The sequence below is a fragment of the Hemitrygon akajei genome, chromosome 2 (assembly GCF_048418815.1).
Source record: "Hemitrygon akajei chromosome 2, sHemAka1.3, whole genome shotgun sequence".
NCBI classification, from domain to species: domain Eukaryota; kingdom Metazoa; phylum Chordata; class Chondrichthyes; order Myliobatiformes; family Dasyatidae; genus Hemitrygon; species Hemitrygon akajei.
This window is the reverse complement of record NC_133125.1, coordinates 182,690,951-182,713,563: the sequence shown is the minus strand read 5'-3', so window position 1 is coordinate 182,713,563 and position 22,613 is coordinate 182,690,951. Positions and strand designations below refer to the sequence as shown.

Sequence of the window (22,613 nt, the reverse complement as noted above, 5' to 3'; positions counted from 1 at the left end):
TGGAATTGAATACTGTGAAACAGTTTCACTTAACCTCATTACTAGGAGCTTCTCTACCTGTACAACTGGCCAAAATTACTAATTTAAATGTATATCCTGTGATTAAGCAGTCATTACAAATTTGGTTCCAGTTTTGTAATTTTTTAATCTTAAAAAATTTAAACTTTTTCATTTAATTTATCGAAATTATTTATTTAAACCTTCATTAAGTGATCCTACTTTTCTGCTTTGGAGAAATAAAAGGGTTTATTACAAAACAAAAATACTTACAAAATACTTAAGTTATTTTCCATATATACAAGATCCTGACTTGTTAGATATTATTTTTAAAATGAATCCTTTAGTGTAGAATTTTATTGGAAAAAATAATAATTTATTGTTACAACAACACAATTATCCTTCACTTAAGATTAAGCAAGATTGGGTGAGAGAGCTTAACGTGACCCTGATAAAAGACGATTGCTTGCGGATTTTGAAGTTGGTCAATTCTTCTTCAATTTGTGCCAATCACTCTTTAATTCAATTTAAAATTGTACATCGTTGCTATCTGACAAAGAAGAGACTGTCTAAAATGTTTCCTAATGTTGCTAGTCAGTGAGACAGATGTAAAACTGAGAAAAATTATGTTTTGGTCGTGTTCTTTAAGGAAACATTTTTGGAAGTCTATTCTCTCTACAATTTCTAAAGCTTTAAAAATTAATTTACAACCTAATAAATTGACAGTTTTATTTGGTATAATCCCTCAATATAATCATGGTATTTCTCCATCAGACCAACATGTAATTGCATTTGTTACATTATTGACCAGAAAGGCTATTCTGTTGAAATGGAAAGATGCTTCTGCACCTACTTTGATACAATGGTTCTCTCAGGTGATGTTATGTCTTAGTTTGGAGAAAATCAGAAGTCAAACTTTTGATCCTCGATTTGATTTTGAGAAAAAGTGGGGTTCATTAGCCCACTACTGTTATCTGATTTGATGAATTAATATGGTTTCCTTCCGATTTTTAAGTGGATTTGAGTTGGCCGATTGACGTTTTTTTTTATGGAAGCTTGTATGATATATAACTCCAAGGTTGTGCTCCCGATGTTTTTTTTTGTTTTTGTTCTTTTTTTCAGTTAGTAGGGTTTTTTTTAGTTAGTTGGGGTTCTTTTTTTTCCTTCTTTTTCTTTCAAAAAAATATTTTTAACACTTTAATTTTTCTTATTATTGATATATTGCTTAGCTTTCTTAATCAGTTATTTGCAAATTTAATTCTTTATTGTACATAATGACATATTGACTTAATGTATTTTTTGTTAATCTTCAATAATAATTAATAAAAAAGATTTTAAAAATGAAACTTTGCCTCCAACTTTCACCCTGCCCTCAAATTTACCTGGTCCATTTCTGACACCCCCCTCCCCTTTCTTGATCTTTCTGTCTCCATCTCTGGAGATGGCCTATCTACTGATACCTACTATAAGCCTACAGACTCTCACAGCTACCTGGACTATTCCTCTTTCCACCCTGTCTCTTGCAAAGATGCTATCCCCTTCTCACAATTCCTTTGTCTGCACTGCATCTGCTCTCAGGATGAGGCTTTTCATTCCAGGACGAAGGAGATGTCTTCCTTTTTTAAACAAAGGGGCTTCCCTTCCTCCACCATCAACTCTGTTCTCAAACGCATCTCTCATTTCCAGCACATCTGCCCTCACCCCATCCACCCGCCACCCCACTCGGGATAGGGTTCCCCTTGTCCTTACCTACCACCCCACCAGCCTCCAGGTCCAACGTATAATTCTCCATAACTTCCGCCACCTCCAACGGGATTTCACCACCAAGCACATCTTTCAATCCCTCCCCTTTCAGCTTTCCACAGGGATCGCTCCCTACACGGCTCCATTGTCTATTCGTCCCCCCCATCCCTTCCCACCGATCTCCAGCTTGGCACTTATCCTTGTAAAAGGAACAAGTGCTACACCTGCCCTTACACTTCCTCCCTCATCACCATTCAGGGCCCCAGACAGTCCTTCCAGGTAAGGCGACACTTCACCAGTGAGTCGGCTGGTGTGGTATACTGCGTCCGGTGCTCCCGGTGTGGCCTTTTATATATTGGTGAGACCGGACGCAGACTGGGATCCCGTTTCGCTGAACACCTACGCTCCGTCCACCAGAGAAAGCAGGATCTCCCAGTGGCCACACATTTTAATTCCACGTCCCATTCCCATTCTGATATGTCAATCCATGGCCTCCTCTACTGTCAAGATGAAGCCACACTCAGGTTGGAGGAACAACACCTTATATACCGGCCGGGTAGCCTCCAACCTGATGGCATGAACATTGATTTCTCTAACTTCTGTTAATGCCCCTCTTCCCCTTCATACCCCATCCCTGATTTATTTATTTTCCCCCCTCCTTTTTTTTCTCTCTGCCCATCACTCTTTGCCTGTTCTCCATCTCCCTCTGGTGCTCCCCCCCCTTTCTTTCTTCTGAGGCCTCCCATCCAATGATCCTTTCCCTTCTCCAGCTCTGTATCACTTTCGCAAATCACCTTTCCAGCTCTTAGCTTCATCCCACCCCCTCCTGTTTTATCCTTTTTCAGATTTACCCCTCCCCCTCCTACTTTCAAATCTCTTGCTATCTTTCCCTTCAGGTAGCCCTGACGAAGGGTCTCGGCCCGAAACGTCGACAGTGCTTCTTCCTATAGATGCTGCCTGGACTGCTGTGTTCCACCAGCATTTAATATGATACCCATAATGTTTTTTTTTACCCCTACAGTTTCTTAACTCGACTCACAAAGATTTGACAATCTCTGACCCTATCTCACTTCTTACTAAAGATGTAATTCCATCTCTTACCAACAGAACCACACCAGCAGCTCTGCCTTCTTGTCTGTTCTTTGATGTTCAGCTCCCAACTATGGTCTTCTTTCAGCCGCGACCCAGAGATGTTCACAACGTCATACCGACCAATCTCTAATTGTGCCACGAGTTTGTCCACCTTATTCCGAATGCTATGTGCATTTAAATACAGCACCTTCAGTCCTGCATTCTTTGCCCTTTTGAATTTTGCCCCTGTGGTACAATTGAACTCTTTGCTCTGTTTCCATTTGTACCCAATCATTGGCTTGTCTTTCCTTGCATTCATGTTACACCCTGTCATCTAGTTGTAATCCTGCTGGCTCATCCTCAGCTCTATCATCCTGGTTTCCATCACCCGCCTTATACGTTTAAACTACTCCCAGCAGCTCTAGTAAATCTGTCTGCAAAAGTATTGGTTCCCCTCAGACTGAAGTGCAACCTGTCACGTTTGTACAGGTCCCACCTGCCTCAGAAGAGGTCCCAGTTATCCAGAAATCTGTATCCCTGTCCCCTAGTGCAAATCTTCAGCCACACTTTTATCTGCCACCTCATTCTACTCCGATCCTCACTGTTGTGTTGATCAGGCAGCAATCCCGAGATTATTACCCTTGTGGTCCTGCTTCTCAGCATCCTTCCCAACTCCCTATATTCTTTTTTCACAACCTCCTCCCTTTTCTTCCTCTGTCGTTGGTATCAATATGTACCATGAAATCTGGCTGATCACCTTCCCTTCTCAGATATTGTGGACACGTGCAGAAACATCCTGGACCCTGGCACCTGGGAGACAAACTACCATCCGTGCTCTCTTTTGCGTCCACAGAGTCACCTGTCTGTCCAGCTGACTATAGTCCACTATTACTGCTGCCATCCTCTTCAGTTCCCTACCCTGCTGAGCCTCCGGCCAGACTCAGTGCCAGAGTCTGCTGTTGCTTCCCCCAGGTAGGTCATTCCCCACCCCCAAAGTACTCAAAATGGAGTACATATGTCCACCGGGTTGCTCTCCACTATCTGATCTTCCCCCTCTCCTCTCCTGACTGTCATCCATTTACCTGATCCAGAAGCCACACATTCATAATCAGTGCTGATCTAATTAAACAAATATGAATGGTCAGCAGAGATTTTCATGTAGCATCCCAAGAATACCCACACAGATGCCCAGAGATAGATAGATAGATAGATAGATACTTTATTCATCCCCATGGGGAAATTCAACTTTTTTCCAATGTCCCATACACTTGTTGTAGCAAAACTAATTACATACAATACTTAACTCAGTAAAAAAATATGATATGCATCTAAATCACTATCTCAAAAAGCATTAATAATAGTTTTTAAAAAGTTCTTAAGTCCTGGCGGTTGAATTGTAAAGCCTAATGGCATTGGGGAGTATTGACCTCTTCATCCTGTCTGAGGAGCATTTAATGCCCCTTTACATTTGTAAATTATTTTACTGATGTGGTGTTTCCATGTCAGCTTATTATCCAGCCACATGACAAGAAACCTCACCACTGACACTTCTTCCAGAGTTTGACCGTATGATTTCAAATTAAGTGCAGGTATATTGATCCTCTTCGTAAAACATAACTTGTGTTTTAGCTACGGAAAGCTTAAATCCCCATCTTTCTGCCTAGTGTTTGACCTTATTAATCATTAGTTGCATCCTATATACAGTTAAATTGAAATTTATACCTCTGATCCATAAAACACCATCATCTACAAAAAGTGATTTACCCCCCCCCCCCAGTGCCTATCTCAGACAAAATATCATCAATCATAATATCAAACAATAATCGGCTTCAAATACTGCCTGAAGGGTCCCATTCTCTATCTCATAGATGCCAGCATACACCTTTCTGTCCTGTGGGTGTGTGCCTGATTCTGACTGTCGAAAGTCGCTTCCATTGTGATTGGTTAGTTTCAAAACTGCTTTTCCCATTGGATGCCTGGTGTCCGGTTTCAAATATCCTGGTTTTCTAAAACTGAACGGGAAAAGGACTTTCTCCCTTCTTCCTTTGTTTAAGGCAAAGATAGACATGATGATTCAGAAGGTATATTCTACGTGAACTTTTATTTATGTTTGTTATTCAGCTTTGTAGTGTCTGTAACTTGGGAAGATGAATGTTTGGTGGAATGTTTACTGTTGGTAAGTAACTGATTAATACATACACCTATTCGAAGTCAGTGCATTTCCTGTCTCACTTGCCGGACCCGCGAACCTGAGTCAACATTACAACGGGCGCTGCTTTGAGCAGGGTCTGTTTTTTTTTTAGCGGAAATGCATCTCTTAAGGTTATTTGAAAGAGGGGACCATCAGTTTGAGAGATGCAGAGTCCCAGGGTGGACAATTAAAGTGAAGGCTTTGGAGTCTCGCTCACTAACGATGGGTTATGGGGAGCCGGTAGGTTGGTCAGACCAGTTAGATGTCGCCGGGGTTGAAATGGGACATCACATTGTTTCGATAGTTACATCACTGGGTTTTCCCGAAAGAAAAGATAGCCGGCGGGATGCTTTCTGGTGTTTTGCAGCAATTATAAAACGATAGCGAGTCTTAAGAATGAACTGGAAGATCTCAATCATTGCTGTATTATTCTGAGCGGATCACTAGTAGTGCTATGAAGTTAGAAGACACGAATATACAGATAGACAGTCAGGTAATGAAATTTAGAGAATTTAGAGGTGGCTCGAACGGAACTGATCTGATAAAGTTCGAACAATGTTGAGACGGGGCAATGATCCTACAGTGGGGCTGGGAGACAGGGTTATCTTGCTGGATGGTGAATATGAGGGAAATAGAGTAGCCCCTTGGTTTAATCCTCCAGATGATCGCCCTTGTGTGTTCGAAACAGTATGGGCTGTGCCAGGCCAGTGATTACACGTTCCAACACCCGCCGTGGAAGGCACCTTCCGCAGCTTCTTCCGCAGAGGTGGAGGAGGCTCCGGAATGTGTGGAGGATGAAGTGATATTCACCTTCGAGACAGCAGAGCTTAGAAAATTCTCCGCTAACAACTGGCGAGTTTATGTACAAAAGGCTGGGGAGTCATTGACTGTGTGGTTATTGAGGTTATAGAATGAGGGGGAGGGGGATTACCGGAGTGGTCCTATCTAACAGAGAGATCTAACAGGGTGCCTTAAGGAGCTTATAGTCCCAACATGCGATCAATAACGCCCTGAGAACTCTACTTGCTTCGCTTGAGCATCGTGCATCACTATGGATTTGCGTAACGGCAGCAGTTAAACATGGGTAACCCACTCTCACTGAACGGAATTTAAAACCCCGAGTGGAGTGGAGCTCTCAAAATAGGTGCCCCTCAGGGCTGTGTACTGAGTCCCCTCCTTTATCGCCACCCACAGTTCCAAACTGCTAATTAAATTTGCTGACGACACTACATTGATAAGAAGTCATCTCTCTGACAGATGGTGTTAAGAAAACAACCTCTCCCTCAGTGTCGTAAAAGCAAAGGAGCTGGTTGTGGACTACAGGAGGAATGGAGACGGGCTAACCCCTATTGGCATCAATGGATCTGCGGTTGAGAGGGTGAACAGCTTCAAGTTCCTCGGCATCCACATCACCAAGGACCTCATATACCAGCTGTGTGGTGAAAAAAGGCACAACAGCACCTCTTGCAGCTCAGGCGGTTGAGCAGGTTTGGTATGGGCCCCCAAATCCTTTCTACAGGGGCACAATTGAGAGCATCTTGACTGGCTGCATCACTGCCTGGTATGGGAACTGTACTTCCCTCAATCGCAGGACTCTGCAGAGAGTGGTGCGGACAGCCCAGCACATCTGTAGTTGTAATCTTCCCATGATTCAGGAAATGTACAAGGACAGGTGTGTAAAAAGGGCCAGAAGGATCATTGGGGACCCGAACCGTCCCAATCTATTCAAACAATCAAACAATCTATTCCAGCTGCTACCATCCGTGAAGCGGTACCGCAGCATAAAAGCCAGGACCAACAGACTCCGGGACAGCTTCTTCCGCCAGGCCATCAGACTGATGAACTCACACTGAATTGAGTGTACTCTATATTACATTGACTGTTCTATTTATTATCAATTACTATGATTGCCCATTTAGATGGATACATAACGTAAATACTCCTCATGCATGTGAAGGATGTAAGAAATAAAGTCAATTCAATTTAATAGAAAATAAATCAGATTGGGGTACTAAAGTTCTACACCAGTGGGCTCTTATCACAGAAATATACAGCGATAGTGGTGTCCCACCAGGGAATGTTGAATTTACTTGTTGAATGTTGAATCAACCGTAAGACACGTGGTTGAAACATAGAAACACAGAAAATAGGTGCAGGAGTAGGCCATTCGGCCCTTTGAGCCTGCACCGCCATTCAGTATGATCATGGCTGATCATCCAACTCAGAACCCTGTACCTGCCCTCTCTCCATATCTCCTGATCCCTTTAGCCACAAGGGCAATATCTAACTCCCTCTTAAATATAGCCAATGGACCGGCCTCAACTGTTTCCTGTGGCAGAGAATTCCACAGATTCACCACTCTCTGTGTGAAGAAGTTTTTCCTCATCTCGGTCCGAAAAGGCTTCCCCTTTATCCTTAAACTGTGACCCCTCATTCTAGACTTCCCCAACATCGGAAACAATCTTCCTGCATCTAGCCTGTCCAATCCCTTTAGAATTTTATACGTTTCAATAAGATCCCCTCTCAATCTTCTAAATTCTAGTGAGTATAAGCCTAGTTGAACCAGTCTTTCTTCATATGAAAGTCCTGCCATCCCAGGAATCAATCTGGTGAACCTTCTTTGTACTCCCTCTAAGGCAAGAATGTATTTCCTCAGATTAGGGGACCAAAACTGCACACAATACTCTAGGTGCGGTCTCACCAAGGCCTTGCACAACTGCAGTAGAACCTCCCTGCTCCTGTACTCAAATCCTTTTGCTATGAATGCCAACATACCATTTGCCTTTTTCACCGCCTGCTGTACCTGCATGCCCACCTTCAATGACTGGTGTACAATGACACCCAGGTCTCGTTGCACCTCCCCTTTTCCTAATCGGCCACCATTCAGATAATAATCTGTTTTCCTGTTCTTGCAACCAAAGTGGATAACCTCACATTTATCCACATTAAATTGCATCTGCCATGAATTTGCCCACTCACCTAACCTATCCAAGTCACCCTGCACCCTCTTAGCATCCTCCTCACAGCTAACACTGCCGCCCAGCTTAGTGTTGTCCGCAAACTTGGAGATGCTGCATTTAATTCCCTCGTCTAAATCATTAATATATATTGTAAACAACAGGGGTCCCAGCACTGAGCCTTGCGGTACCCCACTAGTCACTGCCTGCCATTCTGAAAAGGTCCCGTTTACTCCCACTCTTTGCTTCCTGTCTGCCAACCAATTCTCTATCCACATCAATACCATACCCCCAATACCGTGTAAGTTTGCACACTAATCTCCTTTGTGGAACCTTGTCAAAAGCATTTTGAAAATCTAAATATACCACATCCACTGGCTCTCCCCTATCCACTCTACTAGTTACATCTTCAAAAAATTCTATAAGATTCGTCAGACATGATTTTCCTTTCACAAATCCATGCTGACTTTGTCCGATGATTTCACCTCTTTCCAAATGTGCTGTTATCACATCTTTGATAACCGACTCTAGCACTTTCCCCACCACCGATGTCAGATTCACCGGTCTATAATTCCCAGGTTTTTCTCTCCCTCCTTTTTTAAAAAGTGGGGTTACATTAGCCACCCTCCAATCCTCAGGAACTAATCCAGAATCTAAGGAATTTTGAAAAATTATCACTAATGCATCCACTATTTCTTGGGCTACTTCCTTAAGCACTCTGGGCTGCAGACCATCTGGCCCTGAGGATTTATCTGCCTTTAATCCTTTCAATTTACCTAACACCACTTCCCTACTAACATGTATTTCCCTCAGTTCCTCCATCTCACTTGACCCTCGGTCCCTTACTATTTCTGGAAGATTATTTATGTCCTCCTTAGTGAAGACAGAACCAAAGTAGTTATTCAATTGGTCTGCCATGTCTTTGTTCCCTATGATCAATTCACCTGTTTCTGACTGTAAGGGACCTACATTTGTCTTGACCAATCTTTTTCTTTTCACATATCTATAAAAGCTTTTACAGTCAGTTTTTATGTTCCCTGCCAGCTTTCTCTCATAATCTTTTTTCCCTTTCCTAATTAAGCCGTTTGTCCTCCTCTGCTGGTCTCTGAATTTCTCCCAGTCCTCAGGTGTGCTGCTTTTTTTTGCTAATTTATAGGTTTCTTCTTTGGACTTGATACTATCCCTAATTTCCCTTGTCAGCCACGGGTGCACTACCTTCCCTGGTTTATTCTTTTGCCAAACTGGGATGAACAAGTAGTTCATCCATGCAATCTTTAAATGCTTGCCATTGCATATCCACCATCAACCCTTTAAGTATCTTTTGCCAATCTATCTTAGCTAATTCACGTCTCATACCTTCAAAGTTACCCTTCTTTAAGTTCAGAACCTTTGTTTCTGAATTAACTATGTCACTCTCCATCTTAATGAAGAATTCCACCATATTATGGTCACTCTTACCCAAGGGGCCTCGCATTACAAGATTGCTAACTAACCCTTCCTCATTGCTCAATACCCAATCTAGAATGGCCTGCTCTCTAGCTGGTTCCTCGACATGTTGGTTCAGAAAACCATCCCGCATACATTCCAAGAAATCCTCTTCCTCAGCACCCTTACCAATTTGGTTCACCCAATCTATATGTAGATTGAAGTCACCCATTATAACTGCTGTTCCTTTATTGCACACATTTCTAATTTCCTGTTTAATGCCATCCCCAACCTCACTACTACTGTTAGGTGGCCTGTACACAACTCCCACCAGCGTTTTCTGCCCCTTAGTGTTATGCAGCTCTACCCATATCGATTCCACATCCTCCAGGCTAATGTCCTTCCTTTCTATTGCATTAATCTCCTCTCTAACCAGCAAGGCTACCCCACCTCCTTTTCTTTCCTGTCTATCCCTCCTGAATATTGAATATCCCTGGATGTTGAGCTCCCATCCTTGGTCACCCTGGAGCCATGTTTCTGTGATCCCAACTATATCATATTCATTAATAACTATCTGCACATTCAATTCATCCACCTTGTTATGAATGCTCCTCGCATTGACACACAAAGCCTTCAGGCTTGTTTTTACAACACTCTTAGCCTTATACAATTATGTTGAAAAGTGGCCCTTTTTGCTTTTTGCCCTGGATTTGCCTGCCTGCTACTTCTACTTTTCACCTTACCACTTTTTGCTTCTACCCTCATTTTACACCCCTCTGTCTCTCTGCACCTGTCCCCATCCCCCTGCCACATTAGTTTAAAGCCTCCTGAACAGCAGTAGCAAACACTCCCCCTAGAACATTGGTTCCAGTCCAGCCCAGGTGCAGACCGTCCTGTTTATACCGGTCCCACCTCCCCCAGAACTGGTTCCAATGCCCCAGAAATTTGAATCCCTCCCCCTTGCACCATTTTACAAGCCATGTATTCATCTGAAGTATCCTCCTATTTCTACTCTGACTAGCACGTGGCACTGGTAGTAATCCAGAGATTATTACCTTTGTGGTCCTACTTTTTAATTTATCTCCTAACTCCCTAAATTCACCTTGTAGGACCTCATCCCGTTTTTTACCTATATCGTTGGTACCTACATGCACCACGACCACTGGCTGTTCACCCTCCCACTCCAGAATGTCCTACAGCTGCTCAGAGACATCCAGGGAGGCAACATACCATCCTGGAGTCTCGTTTGTGGCCGCAGAAACGCCTATCTATTCCCCTTACAATCGAATCCCCTATCACTATAGCTCTCCCACTCTTTTTCCTTCCCTCCTGTGCCACAGAGCCAGGAGGGACACTGCATTTCCAATAAAAGGGTTTGTGCTGTCTTTAATAGCACCAACTGTTGGTTATCAAGGCTCGAAGAGGGTGCGCGTAGCCAAGTAAGGAAGTTGGATAAGTAGATGGAGAGTTGGGGGGTGGGGTGGGGGAAAGTCCCACAAATCCCGTAAAGAAATAGTCCAGCGTTGCTTAAAGTTGGAGTTCCGGAGGAGCGGGTAAGTGGGGTTCCAACCCCAACCCTCTGTACAATGTGGAAATACTGTCAGGAGGAACAAGAAAGGGAGGCTGTTGAGAGGGGTGGGTCATTGTTCAAGTCCTCTGCAGGTAAGGGGTTCTTTTTGTTCCCTGCCGGATTCCTCCAATTCCATTCAGGGTTTCCTGTAAAGGATATCGGCTAACGTTCGGCAGCAGTGGGATTCAGCGAGTGGTTAGCGCCTCAGTGTTGTAGGGAGGGAGGGAGATCACTCGACCTACATCCCTCTTCCCTGTAAACAGTGTGAACACTGTGTGTGTGTGTGTGTGTGTGTGTGTGTGTGTGTGTGTGTGTGTGTGTGTGTGTGTGTGTGTGTGTGTGTGTGTGTGTGTGTGTGTGTGTGTACTTTGTCTTTAACAGATCACAAATGTGTTGGGCCTCGCCCAGTTATCTGATAAGTGTGCTGTTTCTCTGTTTTTGCAGTTCCACAGGAAGTTTTAAAGAAAAAGAGAGCAGCCTGGGTTTTGTGTTTTGTGTTCTAATCTGTTACGTGTTTATTGTGTCTTAGTCTGTCACTTTGTTACTCATTTCCCTGTGTTTTTTTTTGTAATTGTTTCACGGATTACTCATTTTTCATAGAGGACATATGATATTTGGGCAACGTTATTCCAGATATGAGATGCCCACATTCCAGAGGAAATTGAGCATTGGAAGAGCAATTCTTGTAGTTCTACTGTTTATGTGCTTTCTAAATGTTCAGAGACTTAGACAGTAGGTCCAGGAGTAGGCCATTCGGCCATTCGAGCCAGCACCGCCATTCAATGTGATCATGGCTGATCATCCACAATCAGTACCCCATTCCTGTCTTCTCCCCATATCCCTTGACTCCGTTATCTTTAAGAGCTCTATCTAACTCTTTCTTGAAAGCATCCAGAGAATAGGCCTCCACTGCCTTCTGAGGCAGAGCATTCCACGGATCCACAACTCACTGGGTGAAAAAGTTTTTCCTCAACTCCAGTTTAAATGGCCTACCCCTTATTCTTAAACTGTGGCCTCTGGTTCTGGACTCCCCCAACATCGGGAACATGTTCCCTGCCTCAAGTGTGTCCAATCCCTTAATAATCTTAAATGTTTCAATCAGATCCCCTCTCATTCTTCTAAATTCCAGTGTATACAAGCCCAGTCGCTCCAATCTTTCAACATATGACAGTACCGCCATCCCGGAAATTAACCTCGTGAACCTACGCTGCACTCCCTCAACAGCAAGAATGTCCTTCCTCGAATTTGGAGACCAAAACTGAACACAATACTCCAGGTGTGGTCTCACCAGGGACCTGTTCAACTGCAGAAGGACCTCTTTGCTCCCATACTCAACTCCCCTTGTTATGAAGGCCAACATGCCATTAGCTTTCTTCACTGCCTGCTGTACCTCCATGCTTACTTTCAGTGACTGATGAACAAGGACACCTAGATCTTGTTGTACTTCCCCTTTTCCTAACTTGACACCATTCAGATAGTAATCTGCCTTCCTGTTCTTGCCACCAAGGTGGATAACCTCACATTTATCCACATTAAACTGCATCTGCCAGGCATCTGCCCACTCACCCAACCTGTCCAAGTCTCCCTGCCTTCTCTTAACATTCTCCTCATATTTCACACTGCCACCCAACTTCTTGTTGTCTGCAAATTTGCTGATGTTACTTTTAATCCCTTCATTTAAATCAGTGTATATTGTAAATAGCTGCGGTCCCAAGCCTTGTGGTACTCCACTAGTCACTGCCAGCCATTCTGAAAAGGACCTGTTAATCCTACTCTTTGTTTCCTGTCTGCCAACCAGTTTTCTATCCATGTTAGTACCCTACCCCTAATACCATGTGCTCTAATTTTGCTGGGAGATTGTCCGTGCCTTCCCTAGTGAAGACAGATCCAAAGTACCTGTTCAATTCGTCTGCCATTTCCTTGTTCCCCATAATAAATTCACCCGTTTCTGCCTTCAAGGGTCCAATTTCGGTCTTAACTAATTTTTTTCCTTTTCACATACCTAAAGAAGCTTTTACTATCCTCCTTTATATTCTTGGCCAGCTTACCTTCGTACCTCATCTTTTCTCCCCGTATTGCCTTTTTAGTTATCTTCTGTTGCTCTTTAAAAGATTCCCAATCCTCTGGCTTCCCACTCATCTTTGCTATGTTATACTTCTCTTTTATTTTTATTCTGTCCTTGACTTCCCTTGCCAGCCGCGGTCACCCCCTACTTCCCTTAGGATCTTTCTTCCTCTTTGGAATGAACTGATCCTGCACCTTCTGAATTATTCCCAGAAATACCTGCCATTGTTGTTCCACTGTCATCCCTGCTAGGGTATCCTTCCAGTCAACTTTGGCTAGTTCCTCCCTCGTGGCTCCATAGTCCGCTTTGTTCAACTGTAATACTGACGATTTTCCCTTCTCCCTCTCAAATTGGAGATTAAAATTTATCATATTATGGTAACTACCTCTTAATGGCCCCCTTACCTTGAGTTCCCTTATCCAATCCGGTTCATTACATAATACTAGATCCAGAATTGCCTTCTCCCTGGTAGGCTCTAGTACAAGCTGCTCTAAGAATACATCTCAGAGGCACTCCACAAACTCCCTTTCTTGGTGTCCAGTACCAACTTGATTTTCCCAGTCTACCTGCATGTTGAAATCCCCCATTACAACCGTAGCATTACCTTTGCGACATGCTAATTTTAGCTCTTGATTCAACTTGCACCCTATATCCAGGCTACTATTTGGGGGCCTGTAGATAACTCCCATTAGGGTCTTTTTGCCCTTACAATTTCTCAGTTCTATCCATACTGACTCTACATCTCCTGATTCTATGTCACCCCTCACAAGGGACTGAATTTCATTCCTCACCAGCAGAGCCACCCCAACCCCCTCTGCTCACCTGTCTGTCCTTTCGATAGGATGTATACCCTTGAATATTCATTTCCCAGCCCTGGTCCTCTTGAAGCCATGTCTCTGTTATTCCTACAACATCATACTTGCCAATTTCCAACTGAGACTCAAGCTCAACCACTTTATTTCTTATACTTCGTGCATTCATATATAATACTTTTAATCCATTACTCCCCTCGCTTCTCACATCGATCCCTATTGCACTTGGCCATACTCCCCGATCCCTTCCTGATCTTTCTGCCCCTTTAATTCTGTTGTCTTTCTTAACTTTTCTTATTCTCTCTTTCCCTTTAACTCCATCCTTATATTTCCAGTTTGTCTCCTCCACCCCCCCCCCCACTTATTAGTTTAAACACACCCGTGTAGCAGTGGCAAGCCAGAATGCTGGTCCCCCGCCTGTTAAGGTGCAACCCGTCTCCTTTGTACAATTCATCCTTACCCCAAAACAGATCCCAGTTATCAGGAGTGAGTGCATTTGGATCTCCCTGCATTACAGAATGATAAAGTGTGGATGCTGATTTGTGGTGGGAGATCCTGTTATACATTCCTGTGGAGGGGTTTGAATTTGCTCACTGGACCAATGGGTCAGATTGCTGAATTTGTGTGAAGACTCTTTACTACCTTACAGAAGAAATGCCACTAATATCGATCGCTTTGACACCAAAGACAGACTGTTGGGGGAAATTATCTGGCCTCTTGGGTTTTTGCATTCTGTTTTGGGGGAGCTGGGAGGGGGTAGTCAATTCCAGCCAACCTCAGCCTAGAGTATGGTAACATCCTTCAGGGACTTGAGCCTTAATAGCCCTGGTGGGGTGAGTGCTTTAAGGGCTGGTATTTCCCTGTGTACTATTTCTATAATTGGAATTTCCTGACTCTGAAAGGGATTTTCCCAGCAGACAGGGAGTGTTGGTGCAGGTGGTGTGTTGCGTACAGCTACCATGTGCAAGGTGGATGGCAGGTGTGAGCAGGAGCAGCATCCTGGGATGGCTGTGTCCATGCCAACTGGTGTTGTGAAGCTGCACACTTGTTGGATGTTGAATGGCACTCACTGGACATACAGTTTCTAGGCCTAGCCATTGTTCCCACAGGCGATATCATATGCGTTTACTATAGCAAAAATACTATTACAACTTCTTTATTTACCTGTGCTTTCCCAATATCATCTTCCAAACCTGAAACTGAATCCAATGTCATTCTACCCTTTCGAAATCTGCTCTGACAAAACGTTGTACACCTCTTTTTTTCCAAAATGAATTACCATACATTCTATAAGTTCATACAAATGGGATGTAAGTGGTATTGGTCTATAACTAAAGGATCAAACATGTGTTTTCCATGTTTTAGAATAGGTATTACTGCCATTTTCCATGAGAAGGGAAGATGGCCTAAATTCCAAGTATGATTCATAATTTTTAATATTATCTTGAGAGTTGTCGGGCATATGTTTAAACATACAATAATATACATCATCCTTTCCTGGAGCTGTCTGCCCTGTACTTTAATAGCTTTCTTAAATTCACACAAAGAAAACAACATCACTAATACTATCATTGTTACAGCTCGCTTCCAACACATCAGGGTGTTCACTTAGAACCTCATCCCTATTTATTTAGATTCTTCACTTAAATTTTCTTGATTAGGAATTGCACCAAATGACTGAGCCATAATTCAATTCTCTGTTTCAGTAACAACCATATTACTTTCTATAATCAATTCTGGAATGTTATTAGACCTTTGAATCAGCCCCATTTTTTAATCATTCCCCAGACATCTCCAAGTTTAATATCCCTTCCAATACTATCACAATAAGACCTCTACTAAACCTCTTTCACAACCTTCACTACTTTCCTCTCCACACCCTGTGCCCATTTATACTTAATAAGGTCACTTGCAGAGTGATACAACTTATCTTTCTTAAATGCCTTTTTTCTCTCCCTAATTGCCTCTGCACATCCCCTAGTCCACCATGGTACAGCCTTACTCCTATTATTGCCCTTTTTAATAGGAATCAATTCCACTGCAGTTTGATGACATAACCTTTCATTGCAGAAATCCACATCATCCTCAACACTCAGCCCTGACAGACATTCATCACACATTGTGGGTGTGAACTGGGAAGATGTTTTTGCAGGGAAATGTACTATGGACATGTGGTTGATGTTTAGGAATCTCTTGCAGGATGTTAGGGATAAATTTGTCCCGGTGAGGAAGATAAAGAATGGTAGGGTGAAGGAACCATGGGTGACAAGTGAGGTGGAAAATCTAGTCAGGTGGAAGAAGACAGCATACATGAGGTTTAGGAAGCAAGGATCAGGTGGGTCTATTGAGAAATATAGGGTAGCAAGAAAGGAGCTTAAGAAGGGGCTGAGAAGAGCAAGAAGGGGGCATGAGAAGGCCTTGACGAGTAGGGTAAAGGAAAACCCCAAGGCATTCTTCAATTATGTGAAGAACAAAAGGATGACAGGAGTGAAGGTAGGACCGATTAGAGATGAAGGTGGGAAGATGTGCCTGGAGGCTGTGGAAGTGAGCGAGGTCCTCAATGAATACTTCTCTTCGGTATTCACCAATGTGAGGGAACTTGATGACGGTGAGGACAATATGAGTGAGGTTGATGTTCTGGAGCATGTTGATATTAAGGGAGAGGAGGTGTTGGAGTTGTTAAAATACATTAGGACGGATAAGACCCCGGGGCCTGACGGAATATTCCCCAGGCTGCTCCACAAGATGAGGGAAGAGATTTCTGAGCCTCTGGATAGGATCTTTATGTCCTCGTTGCCCACAGGAATGGTACCAGAGGATTGGAGGGAGGCAAATGTTGTCCCCTTGTTCAAAAAAGGTAGTAGGGATAGTCCGGGTAATTATAGACAAGTGAGCCTTACGTCTGTGGTGGGAAAGCTGTTGGAAAAGATTCTTAGAGATAGGATCTATGGGCATTTAGAGAATCATGGTCTGATCAAGGACAGTCAGCATGGTTTTGTGAAGGGCAGATCGTGTCTAACAAGCCTGATAGAGTTCTTTGAGGAGGTGACCAGGCATATAGATGAGGGTAGTGCAGTGGATGTGATCTACATGGATTTTAGTAAGGCATTTGACAAGGTTCCACATGGTAGGCTTATTCAGAAAGTCAGAAGGCATGGGATCCAGGGAAGTTTGGCCAGGTGGATTCAGAATTGGCTTGCCTACAGAAGGCAGAGGGTTGTGGTGGAGGGAGTACATTCAGATTGGAGGGTTGTGACTAGTGGTGTCCCACAAAGGTCTGTTCTGGGGCCTCTACTTTTTGTGATTTTTATTAACCACCTGGATGTGGGGGTAGAAGGGTGGGTTGGCAGATGACACAAAGGTTCGTGGTGTTGTAGATAGTGTAGAGGATTGTCAAAGATTGCAGAGAGACATTGATAGAATGCAGAAGAGGGCTGAGATGTGGCAGATGGAGTTCAACCCGGAGAAGTGTGAAGTGGTACACTTTGGAAGGTCAAACTCCAAGGCAGAGTACAAAGTAAATGGCAGGATACTTGGTAGTGTGGAGGAGCAGAGGAATCTGGGCTGCATGTCCACAGATCCCTGAAAGTTGCCTCACAGGTAGATAGGGTAGTTAAGAAACCTTATGGAGTGCTCGCTTTCAGAAGTCAAGGGATAGAATTTAAGAGATGCAATGTAATGATGCAGCTCAATAAAACTCTGGTTAGGCCACACTTGGAGTACTGTGTCCAGTTCTGGTCACCTCACTATAGGAAGGATGTGGAAGCATTGGAAAGGGTACAGAGGAGATTTACCAGGATGCTGCCTGGTTTAGAGAGTATGGATCATGATCAGAGATTAGGGGAGTTAGGGCTTTACTCTTTGGAGAGAAGGAGGATGAGAGGAGACATGATAGGGGTGTACAAGATATTAAGAGGAATAGATAGAGTGGATAACCAGTGCCTCTTCCCCAGGGCACCACTGCTCGGTACAAGAGGATATGGCTTTAAGGTAAGGGGAGGGAAGTTCAAGGGGGATATTAGAGGAAGGTTTTTCTCTCAGAGAGTGGTTGGTGCGTGGAATACACTGCCTGAGTCAGTGGTGGAGGCAGATACACTAGTGAACTTTAGGAGACTACTAGACATGTATATGGAGGAATTTAAGGTGGGGGGTTATATGGGAGGCAGGGTTTGAGGGTCGGCACAACATTGTGGGCCGAGGGGCCTGTAATGTGCTGTACTATTCTATGTTCTATCTTCTATAAAACCTTAAACTTCTCCCAATTTACTTTACCAAAATTCCATCTCCTAAAATTGGCTTTCTGTCCCCTATATAGATCCAAACACAAGTTTAAAAATATAGGAAAATGATCACTTCTCTATGTTACAATATAATCATGCAAGAGAAAACTTAAATATGGTACCATTCCCAGAGAGATTGTCTACAGAGTCTCTGTGGGTGGAAGATAGGAACAGGAACTGGTCAATAAATTTACTGGGTGTTTTTTATAGGCCACACAATAGTAACAGGGATATCAAAGAGCAGATAGGGAAACAGATCCTGGAAAGGTGTAATAATAACAGGGTTGTCGTGGTGGGAGACTTTAATTTCCCAAATATCAATTGGCATCTCCCTAGAGCAAGGGGTTTAGATGGAGTGGAGTTTGGCTGGTGTGTTCAGAAAGGTTTCTTGACACAATATGTAGATAAGTCTACAATAGGAGAGACTGTACTTGATTTGGTATTGGGAAATGAACCTGGTCAGGTGTCAGATCTCTCAGTGGGAGAGCATTTTGGAGATAGTGATCATGATTCTATCTCCTTTACCATTGGAGAGAGATAGGAACAGACAAGTTAGAAAAGCTTTTAATTGAAGTAAGGGGAATTATGAGGCTATCAAGCAGGAAATTGGAAGCTTAAATTGGGAGCAGATGTTCTCAGGGAAAAGTATGGAAGGAATGTGGCAAATGTTCAGGGGATATTTGTGTGGAGTTCTGCATAGGTAGGTTCAAATGAGACAGGGAAGTTGTACTAGGGTGCAGGAACCGTAGTGTTCAAAGTCTATAATAAATCTAGTCAAGAAGAAAAGCATACAAAAGGTTCAGAGAGCTAGCTAATGTTAGAGATCTAGAAGATTATAAGGCTAACAGGAAGGAGCTTAAAAAGGAAATTAAGAGAGCCAGAAGGGGCCATGAAAAGGCTTTGGCGGACATGATTAAGGAAAGCCCCAAGGCATTCTACAAGTGTGAGAAGAGCAGGAGGATAAGACATGAAAGAATAGGACCTATCAAGTGTAACAGTGGGAAAGTGTGTATGGAACCGGAGGAAATAGCAGAGGTACTTAATGAATACTTTACTTCAGTATTCACTATGGAAAAGGATCTTGGTGATTGTAGTGATGACTTGCAGCAGGCTGAAAAGCTTGAGCATGTAGATATTAAGAAAGAGGGTGTGTTGGAACTTTTGGAAAGCATCAAGTTGGATAAGTCACTGTTACCGGATGTACCCCAGGCTACTGTGGGAGGCGAGGGAGGAGATTACTGAGCCTCTGGCAATGATCTTTGGACAGGAGAGGTTCCAGAGGATTGGAGGCTTGCAGATGTTGTTCCTTTATTCAAGAAAGGGAGTATAGATAGCCCAGGAAATTATAGAGCAGTGAGTCTTGCTTTAGTGGTTGGTAAGTTGATGGAAAAGATCCTGAGAGAGGATTTATGAACATTTGGAGAGGTATAACATGATTAGGAATAGTCAGCATGCCTTTGTCAAGGGCAGGTCATTGCTTACGAGCATGATTGAATTTTTTGAGGATGTGACTAAACACATTGATGAAGGAAAAGCAGTAGATGTAGTATATATGGATTTCAGCAAGGCATTTAATAAGGTACCTCATGCAAGGCTTATTGAGAAAGTAAGGAGGCATGGGATCCAAGGGGACATTGCTTTGTGGTTGTAGATTTGTCATATTCTGCATGGAGGTCAGTGACCAGTGGTGTGCCTTGGGGATCTGTTCTGGGACCTTTACTCTTCATGATTTTTATAAATGACCTGGATGAGGAAGTGGAGGGATGGGTTAGTAAGTTTGCTGATGACACAGAGGTTGGAGGCGTTGTGGATAGTGTGGAGGGCTGTCAGAGGTTACAGAGCAGGGCCATTGATAGGATGCAAAACTGGGCTGAGAAGTGGCAGATGGAGTTCAACACAGATAAGTGTGAAGTGGTTCATTTTGGTAGGTCAAATATGAAGGCAGAATATAGCATTAACAGTAAGAATCTTGGCAGTGTGGAGGATCAGAGGGATCTTGGGGTCCAAGTCCATAGGACACTCAAAGCAGCTGCACAGGTTGACTCTGTGGTTAAAAAGGCATATGGTGTATGAGTTTCATCAATTGTGGAATTGAATTTAGGAGCTAAGAGGTAATATTGCGGCTATATAGGACCCTGGTCAGACCCCACTTTGAGTCCTGTGCTCAGTTCTGGTCACCTCACTACAGGAAGGATGTGGAAACCATAGAAAGGGTGCAGAGGAGATTTACAAGGATGTTGCCTGGATTGGGGAGCATGCCTTATGAGAACAGGTTGAGTGAACTTGGCCTTTTCTCCTTGGAGCGTCGGAGGATGAGAGGTGACCTGATTGAGGTGTACAAGATGATGAGGGGCATTGATCGTGTGGATAGTCAGAGGCTTTTTCCCAGGGCTGAAATGGTTGCCACAAGAGAACATGGTTTTAAGGTGCTTTGGAGTAGGTACAGAGATGTCGGGGTAAGTTTTTAATACAGAGAGTGGTGAGAGCGTAGATTGGGCTGCCAGCAACGGTGGACACGTGCATGGAGCTTAGAACAGGGCTATGGGTAACCCTAGTCATTTCTAAGGTCGGGACATTTCAGCACAACTTCGTGGGTGGAAGGGCCTGTATTGTGCTGTAGGTTTTCTATGTTTCTATTCACGTTTCCCGAATAAATATAATCAGGTGAATTTGATAAATCAAATACATTTCTTAAAGTCCTAACTATTCGAAATCAGGTTTCTCGCATTCCACTGCAATATTTTAAACCCATTATGTAACTTCACAAGGAGAGAAATACAGATACCCCACCCATCAGAGTTTTATTTAGCTTCCCGCATAACACCCGTGATCAGATATTTTCAGAGGCTTCCACAGTAAGTTTAATTTCCTGTGCGACGAGATGTCTGAGCAGTACAATTCACCACATTTGTTATGAACATCACAAACTTAATTTTATCAATTTGTAAAGTATCTTTATTAAGAGAAGTACGATGCCGACGTATGGCTTCTGACCTCACATCCTGTTCTGACAGGTAATACTTTATCACAGTGTGGTTTAACTTTTTGCAAGTCATCGGCATCGATGGAAAAGAGCAGAGTGCTGCTGAACGGCTTCAGGCCTGTATTCTGTTTGGCCGATTTAAACTTTTCAGTTAAATTTAATGGGATTGATAGAAGGCTATTCCGGGTCAAATTTAAACAATACCCTGAAGTCTTCTTTCCTTTATTTTCCAGAATATCCCGCTCTTCCTGTCCACCACTTGAAATCATTCCAATCTTATGCTTCTTTTCCCCGTTTTCCAGATCTAAGTTCAACTTCATTCCGACCTCCTACCGCCAACCCGCCCTCAACGAACCCTCCATTTCCGATCCCTTTCCCCTATCCTCCCCACTACCTGAACCGACTCTATTCCCCAACATCCCCACTACCTGAACCGACTCTATTCCCCAACATCCCCACTACCTGAACCGACTCTATTCCCCAACATCCCCACTACCTGAACCGACTCTATTCCCCAACATCCCCACTCCCTGAACGGACTCTATTCCCCAACATCCCCACTACCTGAACCGACTCTATTCCCCAACACCCCCACTACCTGAACCGACTCTATTCCCCAACATCCCCACTCCCTGAACGGACTCTATTCCCCAACATCCCCACTACCTGAACCGACTCTATTCCCCAACACCCCCACTACCTGAACCGACTCTATTCCCTATCCTCCCCACTCCCTGAACCGACTCTATTCCCCAACATCCCCACTCCATTCACAGCCAGTCCCACATGGCCGAGACCCTCCTTCAGATTCCCAACACTTTGTTTGTGTCCCGCAGACCGGGACTGGCGCGGTCTGGAGCATGCGCACTGCGCCGGGTTCGCCGAAGCTAACGGTTCCGAGCGCTGGATCAAGGAATCGTCCCCGAATCCCGGTTTCCTATGTTTCTATGAACCGTCCCGAGTCCCGGCTTCCCACCTCTCTATGAACCGTCCCGAGTCCCGGTTTCCCACCTCTCTGTGAACCATCCCGAGTCCCGGCCCCTCACCTTCCGTGTTCACCACAAGAAGCACGAACTGGAGAACGAGTAACAACATGTCCGAGTGCCGAGCAGGAGGCGAAACTCCCAGTGTATTGAGGGACGTTTCCAGAGTCTCAGGTTACTCCGACCGGTAACTCGAACACGCCGGGATCCTCAACCCTCCAGGACCGGGACACCGACTGACGGAGATCGAGCTAACCAGAATCAACAGCAACAGGAAATGGTGAACGTTAAACTCAGGGTGTGGTTCACACTAAATCAGTCTTATTGGGACAATATGCTGTATATTACTGATATATAAAAAATTAAGATCGCGACCCTGCTCTGCCATATCATGCCTGATGTACCCGTGGCTCACACATCGTTTAGTTTCCTTTAATATCCAGAAAATTCACAATTTAACTCAGGAAACAGAGAATTCCAACACGTGGCCCATCATTTTCCAAAATACTAATATCAAGTTCACAATTCAGGACTTC

General features: G+C 43.8%; 1 protein-coding gene across 1 annotated transcript in view; it reads right to left on the bottom strand.

Moving 5' to 3' along the window:
• The window catches only part of LOC140721541 (obscurin-like), a 241,912-nt gene extending 219,604 nt beyond the window's left edge, over positions 1-22,308 (bottom strand). The window contains exon 1 of the mRNA XM_073036362.1: positions 22,141-22,308. Coding sequence (XP_072892463.1) covers positions 22,141-22,189 — 49 coding nt within the window. The 5' untranslated portion in view covers positions 22,190-22,308. The remainder of the gene's footprint in view (positions 1-22,140) is intronic.
• Between the last annotated feature and the right edge of the window lie 305 nt (positions 22,309-22,613).